The following is an 11,615-nucleotide window of genomic DNA, read 5'->3' as shown; positions in this document are numbered from 1 at the left end:
CTCCTCCTCCTCCTCCTCCAAACACAGCCCACCATCGCCCGTTGCTATTATTCTTATCAGCAGCAGTAGTAGCAGTAGGAGTAGGAGTAGTTGTTGTATTGCCCCACCCATGATCGCCCCACCTCGCTACCAAGGATGTTGGTGACTGACGCCGCCCAATGCTCTATTTATATTGTTGTTGTTATTGTTGTTGTTATTGTTATCACATGTGCAGCCCTGCGGAATGCGTTCGAGATCGTGTGGCTGAATCAGACCATGACTCTGTGTGCTCCCACACCCGAGCGCAAGGGGGAGTGGAAGCGGGACATCTCCGCCGTCATCCAAAGCCTCGCCGCCGATCGGCGTACGTCTCTCCTCCCCTTCCCCTCCTCCCCTCCAATTCATCGATCGGCTGCCAGGGATGGGAGGGGGGGAGGGAGAAATTGTGTAAGCCCGCAAGCGAGCCGAAGCTATGATCATCAATTTGACAACAACTGGCAACTGGCAACTGGCGGCTGGCGGTGCAGTGTTCGGGATCTCTCTCAACGAGCTCATGACCACGCGTGAGAACGACCGCGAGGTGCCCTTCATCGTGGAGAAAACGATCTCGTGGCTCATCGATAACAACGCCACCCACGTGGAGGGGCTGTTCCGCATATCGGGCATGATGACCGAGATGCAGCACTACCGCAACATGTGCGACCAGGTGCGCCTCCTCCTCCTCCTCCTCCTCCTCCCCATTTTCCTCCCCCAAAACTACCGTGCACGGCTCTCTCCCCGTCACTTCTTCTCTCTCCATATCCGATCCTAACAGTGCGTGCGTGCGTGCGGGGTGGTTGTGGTTCCTTTTCGGCCTTCATGCTTGCTGCTTGCTGCTTGCTGCTTGTTGCTGTTCAGGGAGTGGAGTGGGACTTTCCGCCGGGGGTCGACCCGCACGTGGTCTCGGGGCTGCTGAAGCTGTGGATCCGAGAGCTGCCCGAACCCCTCATGACCTTTGCCCTCTACGACGCCTTCATCGCCACCCGGCACATTACGCGTACCCCCCCCTCCACTGCGACTACGACTCGCCTACGTTATCATTACCACCATCATCACCACCACCACCACCACCACCACCACCATTAATCGCTGCACGCACGTCGGCCGTTCATTCCTTACACCCGCGGTCCGCCTCCTCCCTCCCCCCCCGACCATCTCGCTGGACAGCCGATACCGAGGAGGGGGGGCTTCTCGCGGAGCGTATAGCCGAGACCCGCAAGCTCATCGGGCAGCTGCCTCCGGTACGCGCTGCCCCCTCTGGATCACCAACCAACCAACCAACCAACCACAACGACGACGACGACAACAAGCCACACCACCCGCTTCTGCCTTCCCCCCCCCAAAATCCCCATATGCCTTGCCTCGTTAACTCGTGTGCGGGGGGTTGGGGGTTGCAGGCCCACGCTTTCGCGCTTCAGTACCTGATGCGGTACCTGGCAGACGTCGCCCACAATTGTGAAGTCAACAAGATGAACCCGCACAACCTGGGTGGGCCTTCTATTTCAATACACCCCTCCCCCCTCCCCCCAACCTCAAAGCCACTACCAGCACATCGCGGCTGACATCTCTCTCTCTCTCTGTGTGTGTGTAGCGATCGTGTTCGGACCCAATCTCCTCTACAAGAAGTCGGGGGACCCGTTCGACTGCTCCGGGTTCAAGGACGGCTACAACATCGTCGAGTTCCTGATACGCCACTACGAGCCCCTCTTTCGGGTATAGATGTGTGTCGTGCGCGCTGTGTATTATTTCGTGTGTGGTGTGTGGTGTGGTGTGGTGTGTGGTGGTGTGGTGTGGTGTGTGTGTAGTTGGTAGTGTTGTTCCCCTCCACGCGCACCCGTGGCCCCTTGTGAATGCCCCTCTCCAACTATGCCCGTTGAGAGCTTGGCGGGTGCCTGGATGGCTTGCGCGCAAGTACTCACCCTCGCTTCATGGCATTGGCCCACTCTCGCCTGTCCAGGATGTCGAGGCGAAGCGACGCGAGGCCTCCACAACTGGCGCGCGGCCTGCGCGCGCCCCTCGTGCGGTTGCGGGTGCGGGTGCTTTGGCACAGGTCGGCGGCATGCCCACGTACGTTTCCTCCTCACGTGTGTGTGCTGTGCGTGTGTGTCGTGTGCTGTGCTGTGTGTGTGTGTGTGTGTTGGGTGTTGGGTGCTCTGTCTGTGTGTCGTGTGTCGTGTGCTGTGTATATGTGAGGTCTGCAGTGATTCCAACCCCCTCACCCATCCCCACCGACACACTCTCCGCGCACATCGCCCCACCTTGATATCGACTCACCACCTCTCCCCCTATCTCTCGCAGAGGGGGCGGCGCCGCACCCTTGTCACCGTCCTCTTCCTCGTTGTCGCCGTCGTCGTCCCTGGCGAGTTCGGGGTCAGGCACGAGAGCCTTGCCTCCTCCGCGTGCTCAATCTCCCCGCAACCCGCAGCAGCAGCAGCAGCAGCTCGCCACCCCCAAGTCCACCACACCCGGTACATCCCCACCAGCCACCAGCCACCAGCCACCTGGCTGCACGCGCCGCTCTTGCCTGTGCGTGTGTGCACGTGCCCATGAACGATGGACGATGACGGCGGCGGCGGTTGGGGGGAACACAGGCGCGGCGGCTGCTCCTCCTCTGCCGGGCTACCCCATGGCAGGCGGGGCGGCGGCCACTCTCCGCCCCACTCCGCCCAAGGCGTTGCCCCCGACGCCTCCTCCGGGCATGCGAGGCGGCGGCGGCGGCGGCGGCGGCGGCCCCGGCCCGGTTGCCCCACCGCGTGGCTCGTCCTCGTATTCGCCGCTCCTCGCGTCCGCCGGCAGCGGCAGCGCAAGCCCTCTTCTTCCGCCGGGAGCCTCCCGACAGAGGATGGGCGCGCCCGACTCTTTCTACGGCCTCCCGACGACGTCGCCTTCGCTCCTCGGGCCGCGGGAGGGGCCGCCTTCTCTCCCCGCTGCCCCCTCTGCCCGCCCGCAGACGGCCTACGGCGGACCCGGCCCGAGGACCGACCCGACCTCCACCTCCACCTCCACTACCGGCGGCGGCGGCGGCGGCACCGGCACGACCACGACGACGGGAGCTCCCATCCACGGATGGGGTGGCGGCGGCCAGGGGGGCGATATGGCCTCGCCCAATACGTGCGCGAGGTGCCGCCAGCCCATCAGCGGGAAGGGCATCAACGCGCTGGACCAACGCTGGCACACCGAATGCTTTGTGTGCGCACACTGCTGTCTTCCCTTCCAGGGCTCCTACGTCCCCTACCAAGCCAAGCCCTATTGCGTCGAGGACTTCAACCGGTGCGTAACCACCACCACCCCTCCGCCACTTTCTTGTGTGCCGTGCGCCGTGGCATGTATCGCGTGTGGTATCGTGTGTGTGCCCCACGTGCTTGCACACACCTCACATCCTCTTCCGCGTGGCCCATGTGACGGCGAATGGTGTGCATATACCATATATCATTTCGTTTCATTTAAATGTGCCGTATGTATGTTGTTTCTATGCGTGCAGCATGTTCGGCAAGCGATGCGGGGGCTGCAACCAGCAGATCATCGGGGGCTTCCTGCAGGCCATGGGCAAGGATTGGCACCCCGAGCATTTCGGTGCGTCCCGCCCGCCCCACGCCACCAACCCCGGTTCACCATTTTATTTAAGAATGTACATACGGTGGAGGAGGAGCTTTTCTCATCCGCCATCCTCTATCCGCAACCACGCCCCACGCCCCACGCCCCACGCCCCACGCCCCACGCCCCACGCCCCACGCCCCACGCCCCACGCCCCACGCCCCACGCCCCACGCCCCACGCCCCACGCCCCACGCCAGTGTGCTCGCATTGCTCCGGCTCTCTGGCGTCGGGATTCTTTGACGCGGGAGGCCAGCCCATCTGTCAGCACTGCTCGACGTCACTCCTGTCGGCTGCGGCGTCGCCAACCTCGGCCGAGTGACCCCTGTCGTCCCCGGAGTTATGCAATTATTATTTATTAAATATATTTTTTCTTTCTTTGTAGCGGAGGCAAGAAGGACGTCGAGCACCACCACCAACCAACCACCACATCAGATGCAGGGCGGCGGTGTAAAGGAGAGTAGGCTGTACGACCTCTTGGGCGTGGCCCCCGATGCCTCGGAGGAGGACATCAAAAAGGCGTATCGCAAGCTCGCCCGCCAGCTGCACCCTGACAAGAATCAAGGCAATCCCGAGATCGAAGAAAAGGTGCGCCTTCCTACCCCACCACCGCAGCGAAGCAGCAGCACGGGCAAGGAAAGAGGAGATGCAGCGTTGAGAGGGAAGATCTCTATCCACACGGGCGGGGCCTGGCGTGAATGACCTTTTGGCTGATTGGCTGGAATTCCTGCTTGCTTGCGTGGGCGCAGTTCAAGGAGGTGAGCACGGCCTACGAGGTGCTGTCGGACGGGGAAAAGCGTCGCCTCTACGATCGGTTTGGAGAGGAGGGCCTGCGCGAGGGCGGCGGTGGCGACGACTTTCCTTTCCCCGGGTGGCCCTTTGGCGGCGGAGGCCGAGGCGGAGGCCGCCGCCGCGAGAAGAAGGCCGAGGACATCGCCCAGGCGCTCGAGGTCACCCTCGAGGACCTCTACAACGGCAAGTCCTTCCAGGCTCCCCTCGAGCGACAAGTCCTCTGCGACCTCTGCCAAGGGTAACGCCCCCGCCCCCGCCCTCGCGTCTCTCTCCTCTTGGGGTGGGCGGTCTGTACCACCGGCAGGCCAGGGCACCACCAGGGCTGCCTGACAACTCAACACCACGACACACACACGACACACGACACACACACGGTGGCAGGCGAGGCACCAAGAGTCAGGCTGGTGGGACCAAGTGCAACACGTGTCGCGGACGGGGCATCTGCGTAGGTATCGTGCAGCTCGCGCCAGGGCTGGTGACGCACCAGGAGCACATTTGCCCCGAGTGCCGTGGGCAAGGTACCCTTGGCTTGCTGCTGCTGCTGCACGTGCCACGCGTTGCTCGTTGTTATTTTTTTTTCATTTTTCATTTTTTTTTGATTTTGTTCCCCAAGTCCCTCTTGCTCGTCTGTTGTGCTGACACGCGTGGTGTGCTGCGTCATGTGTGGTGGTGGTGGTGGCTGGTGGTGGTGCCATGCCAGGGGAGATCATCAAAGCGGCTGATCGCTGCGGCAAGTGCAAGGGCGAGAAGGTGGTGGAGGAGTCCAAGATGATCGAGGTGCACGTGGACAAGGGCATGCGCCACAATCAAAAGATCACCTTCAGCGGTGAAGGCAATCAGCTCCCCGACCACGCCAACGGAGACGTGCTGATCGTCCTGAAGATGAAGCCGCACCCTCGCTTCCAACGTGGCAGCGGCCGTGCTCGCGGTGGCCGCGACGAGTCGGATCTGATGATGGAACTCGACATCAGTCTCCTTCAAGCCCTCACCGGTTTCACCCTACCCGTGACTCATCTCGATGGCCGTCTCTTGCTCCTCAAGTCTCAGCCACAGCAGATCATCAAGCCAGGTAACCTACCCGTCCCTTTGATCTCATGTGGCTGTGCCTGTGTGTGTGTGTGCTTCTCGTCTTCGCCGAGCCTTCCACGCTGCCAATGCTCACTTGGTAATCATCTCCCATCCACGCAGGCGACGTGAAGGAGATCCCCGGGGAAGGAATGCCCACGTACAAGAGGCCATTCGACAAGGGCCTCCTGATCCTTAAATTCAACATCGTCTTCCCCTCCACCATCACTCCCGATCAAATCCAGGTGCGAGCATTTCTTTTTCTTTCCCTCTGTGCGCAACTCACAGGCTGCTTGTGTGTGGTGTGTGGTGTGTGGTGTGTGTGTGTTTTCGCTCGGGTAGCTGCTGCATCACGCGCTTCCCAGCCCAGATAGCAAAGCCGAGACCGACGCAGAGGTGAAGAGGAGGCGAGAGGCTGGGGAGCATGTTGAAGAGATCTACCTCCAGGACTACAACCCCGAAAGGTGCTCCCCTGCGCAGCTTGTCTCCCATCACTTGGGCCTCACAATAGTTTTTTGTATCCGCCTAGGCGGAAGAGTGGACACGGAGGAAGGGAGGCCTACAACTCTGACAGTGATGAGGAGCATGAAGGTGGTGGTCCCGGGATTGGTTGTGCGCAACAGTGAAGCGTGTGTAGCCATTTCCACCTGCCTGAAACATGCCGCAAGGCAGAGTGTGTGCTACACAATCTTTTCAAGAAAAGATCCCTTCTATGCTCGGAAGTGATTACCAACCCATCAGGACAAGCTGTCGGGTACCCGTCAGATGAGGGGGTGGATCTCAAGTTTGCTTCTGGTGAGGAAGGCCAGGTGGTGTGGACCCACAAACTGCCAGCCCAGAATGTCCTCTCCTGTTTCATCCTCCACTATGGTGTGCCCTGACTTGGTGCTCCCTGGCAGGAGTGGGCAAAAAAGGGTGAGAAAGGTGGAGAAAAAGGGGGGGAAGGGGGTGAACCAGGGGCAGCGTGGTGGTAGACATAGACAAAGCGGCTACCCTCCAAGATGACGGCATGAGCGCGGGTGGCAGATACGAGGGTGGCCTTTTTGTGCCGCTTGCCCGCCTCAATGTAGGCCAGCCCGGCAAACACGTCCACATGAGCGAGGCTCATGGGCACCTGCGATGAGGGTTATCCACCCAATCAGCTTGGTGGCCTGCGCTGCCCACGCGAACGAATTTTGGGCTGAGAGGGGAGGATCAACCTCTAAATCCCCCACAAGGCCGCCGAAGGAGAGCTTGTACACCAGGCAGTCCACGTCGCACTTGGCCACTGACCCACCCCACCACGGCCAAAAACGAAAACGGGAAACATGGTAAGCGAAGGAGGAAGGAAGGAGGGACACTCACCAAGTGCCAAGGGTGAATTGGGATTGAGGGGGGGAGAGAAGGAATGCGTACGAATGTACTTGTCGGTTGGGGAGATATCTTGAACGCCCATGACGGGGAAGACACCCAGAGAGTACAGGTGGGTGAGGGCTACCGCGGCTTGGCTATCGCCACCTTCCTGTGTGGGCAAGCAGCGGTATCGGTAGACACCCCACGTGCCCGTGCTCCCGCCCGCCACCGTGCCTGATCCTGGCCACCGAGAGCAGCAGCCGGCCAGACGTGAGCCGGCGCGGCCACGTGATCACACCGGGGAGCTAGACATGGGTGGCGGTGCTGAGGGTGAGGAGGGGAGGGGTACGTACGGGTGGACCGGACATCGGCGATCTCCTCGTCGTCGTCATACGTTGACTCGGAGCCAAAGAAGTCGATGTCCTCAGTCTCCATCTCCAGGCGGGCGTTGATCGCTTCGGCCATCTCCTGCATACTCATCTCTGTCCACGCGCCGTCCGTAAGCCTATTTTTTGTGGTGGTAAAAAAAAGAAAAAGAAAAAGAAATAAAAACGCAGTACCGGACCAACTCTTCGGAGGCACGAGAGAGGCGGTGGTGGTAGGCACGCGCACCTCCTCGTCCTCTTCGTCCGGCTGTTCTTCGCCGGAGTGCTGCAGGGATTGTCGGGGCGAAGGCTGAGATGGGTCCCCGGGAAGCTGCACCAAGGGCGAGATGGCGGGGCGGCCGGGTAAGAAGCGAGCGACAGCGTCGATGGAACGCCCGAACACTCCTACCGCACGCACACACACACGACACACACACGACACACACACACACGACACACACGCACACACACGACACACCCCAACCCATGCACACACGCGCGGCACACAACACACACGACACGACCAACGACACACACACAACACACACACACCAACCCAACCCAACACACACACACACACCGCACACACGCGCAGCACACAACACACACACACACACGAGTGCCATACCCGGGTGAGCATCAGCCTTGCAGGAGGGGGTAGATGGAAGAGGAGAACCTTCGCTCACCAGGACGAAGGAGGATGGTATGCCGCGGGCATCAGCAACAAAGCTGGCGCTGTAGGGGCGATGCAGGCCCACCAGCCTTTCCACCACCGTCACCTGCTCCAACGCGCGAAAACACACGACGCACACGCACACGCGAGCAGAGTGCGTGTGTGAGAAAGAGGGACTGTTGGTCCAAAAGCACAAGGAGCTCCCCCCTATTCTACTGAAAGGGTCGAAGGTGGTGGGCAGCGGGGTGCGTGCCTTGGGCTGAGTACCGGAGGAGCTGCCGGGGAGGTGTACGGAAAGCAGAACCAGGTGGTGGTGCCATCTGGCCTGCTGGTGCTGCTGGTGGTGCAGCTCGACCGTGGCGGGCGAGGGGGTCATGTAGTAGGCCAGAGCCAGAAGCTCCCGGTCGCCTGCGGGGAGGAACCATGATCACCACCAGCGATGGTTGACGCGATACACGAGAGGCATCCTCCGCTCCTCTCTCTCTCTCTCTCTCCGCCACCCCCCCCCAAAGCGCCAAAATGCCCCTCCCCCCCGACCGGGAAGGGAAAGGGGTGGGGCACCACCTCCCACCACCTACCGGGGTACAGGGCAGCGGCCACGACGACAAAGGGGCGGGGCACCAGGGCTCCTCCCTCCTCGCCCGGGGAGGGGCAGGCCAGGTCCTCGTAGACCACCACCCGACCTGCGCCGCCCTCTACCGCCGCCTGCAGCTCAGCAGCCTCTTCGCCGCGCCCCACATCTGAGCATCCCCCCACCCCCCAAAGGAAGGAAAGGAAAGGAAAGGAAAGGAAATGGGGAAAGGGAGGCGGGGTGGGTGAGATGGGGACCAGCAACCGGCGTGCGCGCGCGCGCGACGGGATGGAGTGGGAGGGGAGGGGAGGGGATGGAGGCGCGCACCGGCGACGAAGAGGTGGCCAAGGCCATCGGATCCCACAACGACCGCGCGGTCGGGATGGGAAGTGGAAGTGAGCACGACTGCGGACGCCTCCTCCTCCTCCTCCTCCTCCCGGTTGTCGCTGTCCGCTTCGGGCTGCTGCTGCTGCTGCGCAGTGCGTGGCCAAGAGGGGCCGACTTCACCCGGCGCAGGGCGAGGCAGCTCAAACAAGCGCTCGCACCGCCAGCCCCCTCCGGCGGTCCCGCCTGCTACGCTTCCCTCGTCCTTCGGTCCGACCACCAGCCACCAGCCACCAGCCACCACCAGCCACCACCACCAGCCACCACCACCACCACCAGCATCGCGGGTAAGCCGGCAACGAAGAAGAGGTACGGGAGGAGGAGGAGGAGGTACGAGCGGCGAGGGCGGGCGGGCGCGTAGAAAGAGGAGAGAGGAGGCGTTTTCACGCTCCCAATCCCCAAACCAATAGAGGGCGTGCTCGTGCTGCTGCGTGATGAGGCCGTTCCAGCGGTAGTGCACCTCCGCCCTGCTCGTTGGGGGGGCTCAGCTTCACTACGCGTGAAAGTTTGCTTTCAATGTGAAGGACTGTCAAAGAGGAAGCAGTACCGAGGAAGAGATGGGCGGGCAGGCGGGCGTGCTCGGTGTGGGCAGTGGGGCGCCAGCGCCAGGCGAACTGGTACGCCTGCTGTGTGCGCTCCGCGGTGGAGGGCATAGCCACCAAACCAGCGCGCCTCCGCCATGAGCGCTTCCTCAAGTGGGGGCTGGTCCACCCACACGAGAGGCCCGCCCACCGTTCCCTCAAGATGCTGCTCCATGTGGGGATTTTTATTTTTTGGTATTTTTGGTTTTCCGCTATTCGATTTATTTAAAGATTAATTTTGTTCTGACCTGGCGCTCACTTGGCGAGCTGGGCGAGGTCCTGCAGCTTCGCCTGGTGGTGCAATTCGTGTTAACGGTCCGTTAGTCTCCTATCCAAGCTAAGCAGATGGCGAGGAAATCCGCGAGGGGGAGGGTGGCCACCTTGTACTCAGGAAGGTCATCGTGGTAGCGCAGGACGGCCTCCAGGGCCGACTGTTCCACATGTAACCTGTTGGCGAGTTCGTGAAGCCGCAACACGGACTCTCCGCCCGTCTCTCTTCGAGCCTCGAGGACCTTCGCGAGCACTGTCGCGGTGAGCTTGGCCTGGGATCGCCCTTCCTCGGTCGACGTTGTCTCCCGCATGGAGCGCAGCTTTGGTAGCTTGCGCCTGCGTGCGCGCACATCGATCCCCCCCCCCCAAACTCCACCCCAGAGGGTATCAGCTGAGCTGGGCGGGCGCGACAGCTGGGGCGAGAGAGACAAAGAGAGAGAGAGAGAGAGTGCGTACGAGGTCTTCATAAGGCCCTGCCCGGCAGGCCTGACATCCCCGGCGTCGCCCACACGGTGGTGTCCGACGTCGTCCAGCTGCGTTGCGTGATGGCGGGCCACCGGACCGCCTCGCGGGATGAGCAGGCACACGCACACGCGCAGGGTATTGCATAACATAATAGCATGCGAAGCGGAGAGAGTAAAAGTACCCGAATGGTGACCGAGGAGATAGCTGTGGAGAACCGTCTGATGGCATCCGTCCACTGGGGCGGGGCGTCATCGGGATCCATCGCCATCTTGCGGGCTCGCCTGCTCACACACGACGTCAGCTTGACAAGACGCAGGAGGAGCGAGGTAGCGCAGGACAGTGGAGGGAGAGGGGGTGCCTTCGTTCCACCTCAGCGGCTTCGGCGGCAAGAGAAGGATCGTTCTCCTGCGCCGGCTCATCTTCCTCCTCACGTTGCCCACCAGCGGGAGCCTGGTTTGAGGAGGAGGAGGAGGTCGTGGAGAGGAGGAGCGTGCCGCGCCGTCCTCGCGTGAGGGTGAGCACGTGGGCAGCTCGTCGCGCAAAAGGGGCCAAAAGAAGAGGAGCTGCTGCTGGCGGTGCTCTGGCGTGCATCCTGCTTCCTGTTGGCGCGTGCTGATCTTTACTTTCCTCTTTTCCTCGCCTTTTTTTTGTAATTTCCTCGTAAATAATGAGCCCCCTTTTTACTTGCTACCCTTTTCCTTTCGCCTTTTCCTGATCCCACAAGGAGCCATGGCAAGCAGCAGCAGTGTCGGTCCTACGAGTACTACTGCTACTACGGGTGGTGGAGGAGGAGGAGGAGGAGGAGCGTGGCTGGCGGCGGGGCCAGCGGGGCAGCGGCAAGTGCGCCAGCAATGGGAGCAGCGGGAGGCCGGAATACGAGGGGCCGTGAGTGAGGTGTGGAGCGAGCACGGGAGTGCGTTTGCCGCTTACTGGCGCGAGGAGTTGCACGAACAGCCCGACGTGCGGGCAGCCATGCTCCTTGCCGCCTTGCAGGACCTCCTATCTCTCGAAGGCGACGATGGCGACAAGGACGACACGGACCACGACGACGACGACAAGAGGCCTGAGGGCTGCCAGCAACAGCAACAGCTCCAGCTGGTGCCTCTGGCGGGGGTGGCATGCCCGGAGTTGCAGGACATCCCTCACCTCCTTGCCTCCCCCGACCTCCTCCTGGCCCTCCTCACCGAGCCTTACCTCCACCACCAGCGCCAGCACCTGGGTCCGCCGCCCCGGCGCAGCATGAGGAAGGAGAGGACGAGGTAGGTCGCGAGGCACTGCACGCAGCACGGCGATGCTGCCTTCTGCAGCTCGGCTGCAACCTCCTGCTTCTCTCCCTGGCTGCCCCTGACGGCGGTGACAGCGAAGAGGAGAGACACTGACACACAGCCCCTACCGTGAGGTCAGCAGTATTTCTTTTTTTTTCTTTACTTATTTCTTTGTCGCGAAATACGAATACATGTCGACCATAAGAACGTAGAGGAGCAACGACCACGACAACAGCTGCCC

General features: G+C 61.8%; 3 protein-coding genes and 1 pseudogene across 3 annotated transcripts; 2 read left to right on the top strand and 2 right to left on the bottom strand.

Moving 5' to 3' along the window:
• ACA1_174140 overlaps nt 1–3,933 on the top strand; it is an 8,404-nt pseudogene extending 4,471 nt beyond the window's left edge.
• Nucleotides 3,934–4,046: 113 nt separating this feature from the next.
• On the top strand, nt 4,047–6,094 carry ACA1_174130 (Hsp40, putative; the record flags this gene model as incomplete). Its single annotated transcript, XM_004356601.1, has 7 exons — nt 4,047–4,199; nt 4,361–4,641; nt 4,785–4,921; nt 5,104–5,472; nt 5,592–5,713; nt 5,811–5,932; nt 5,998–6,094. The coding sequence occupies 7 exons, from the start codon at nt 4,047–4,049 to the stop codon at nt 6,092–6,094; spliced, it is 1,281 nt and encodes a 426-aa protein (XP_004356654.1).
• A 135-nt stretch (nt 6,095–6,229) lies between these two features.
• ACA1_174120 (uncharacterized protein) lies at nt 6,230–9,549 on the bottom strand (the record flags this gene model as incomplete). The annotated part of the gene is made up of 12 exons (XM_004356600.1): nt 6,230–6,360; nt 6,423–6,582; nt 6,683–6,735; nt 6,864–7,040; nt 7,154–7,268; nt 7,413–7,570; nt 7,842–7,944; nt 8,131–8,246; nt 8,417–8,578; nt 8,737–8,998; nt 9,128–9,260; nt 9,458–9,549. The coding sequence occupies 12 exons, from the start codon at nt 9,547–9,549 to the stop codon at nt 6,230–6,232; spliced, it is 1,662 nt and encodes a 553-aa protein (XP_004356653.1).
• Nucleotides 9,550–9,629: 80 nt separating this feature from the next.
• On the bottom strand, nt 9,630–10,700 carry ACA1_174110 (uncharacterized protein; the record flags this gene model as incomplete). The annotated part of the gene is made up of 5 exons (XM_004356599.1): nt 9,630–9,665; nt 9,755–9,980; nt 10,101–10,177; nt 10,291–10,377; nt 10,479–10,700. The coding sequence occupies 5 exons, from the start codon at nt 10,698–10,700 to the stop codon at nt 9,630–9,632; spliced, it is 648 nt and encodes a 215-aa protein (XP_004356652.1).
• Nucleotides 10,701–11,615: the final 915 nt, after the last annotated feature.

The sequence above is a fragment of the Acanthamoeba castellanii genome (genome assembly GCF_000313135.1).
Source record: "Acanthamoeba castellanii str. Neff unplaced genomic scaffold scf7180000084741, whole genome shotgun sequence".
Classification (NCBI taxonomy): Eukaryota; Discosea; order Longamoebia; family Acanthamoebidae; genus Acanthamoeba; species Acanthamoeba castellanii.
This window is presented reverse-complemented; position numbering and strand designations above follow the sequence as displayed.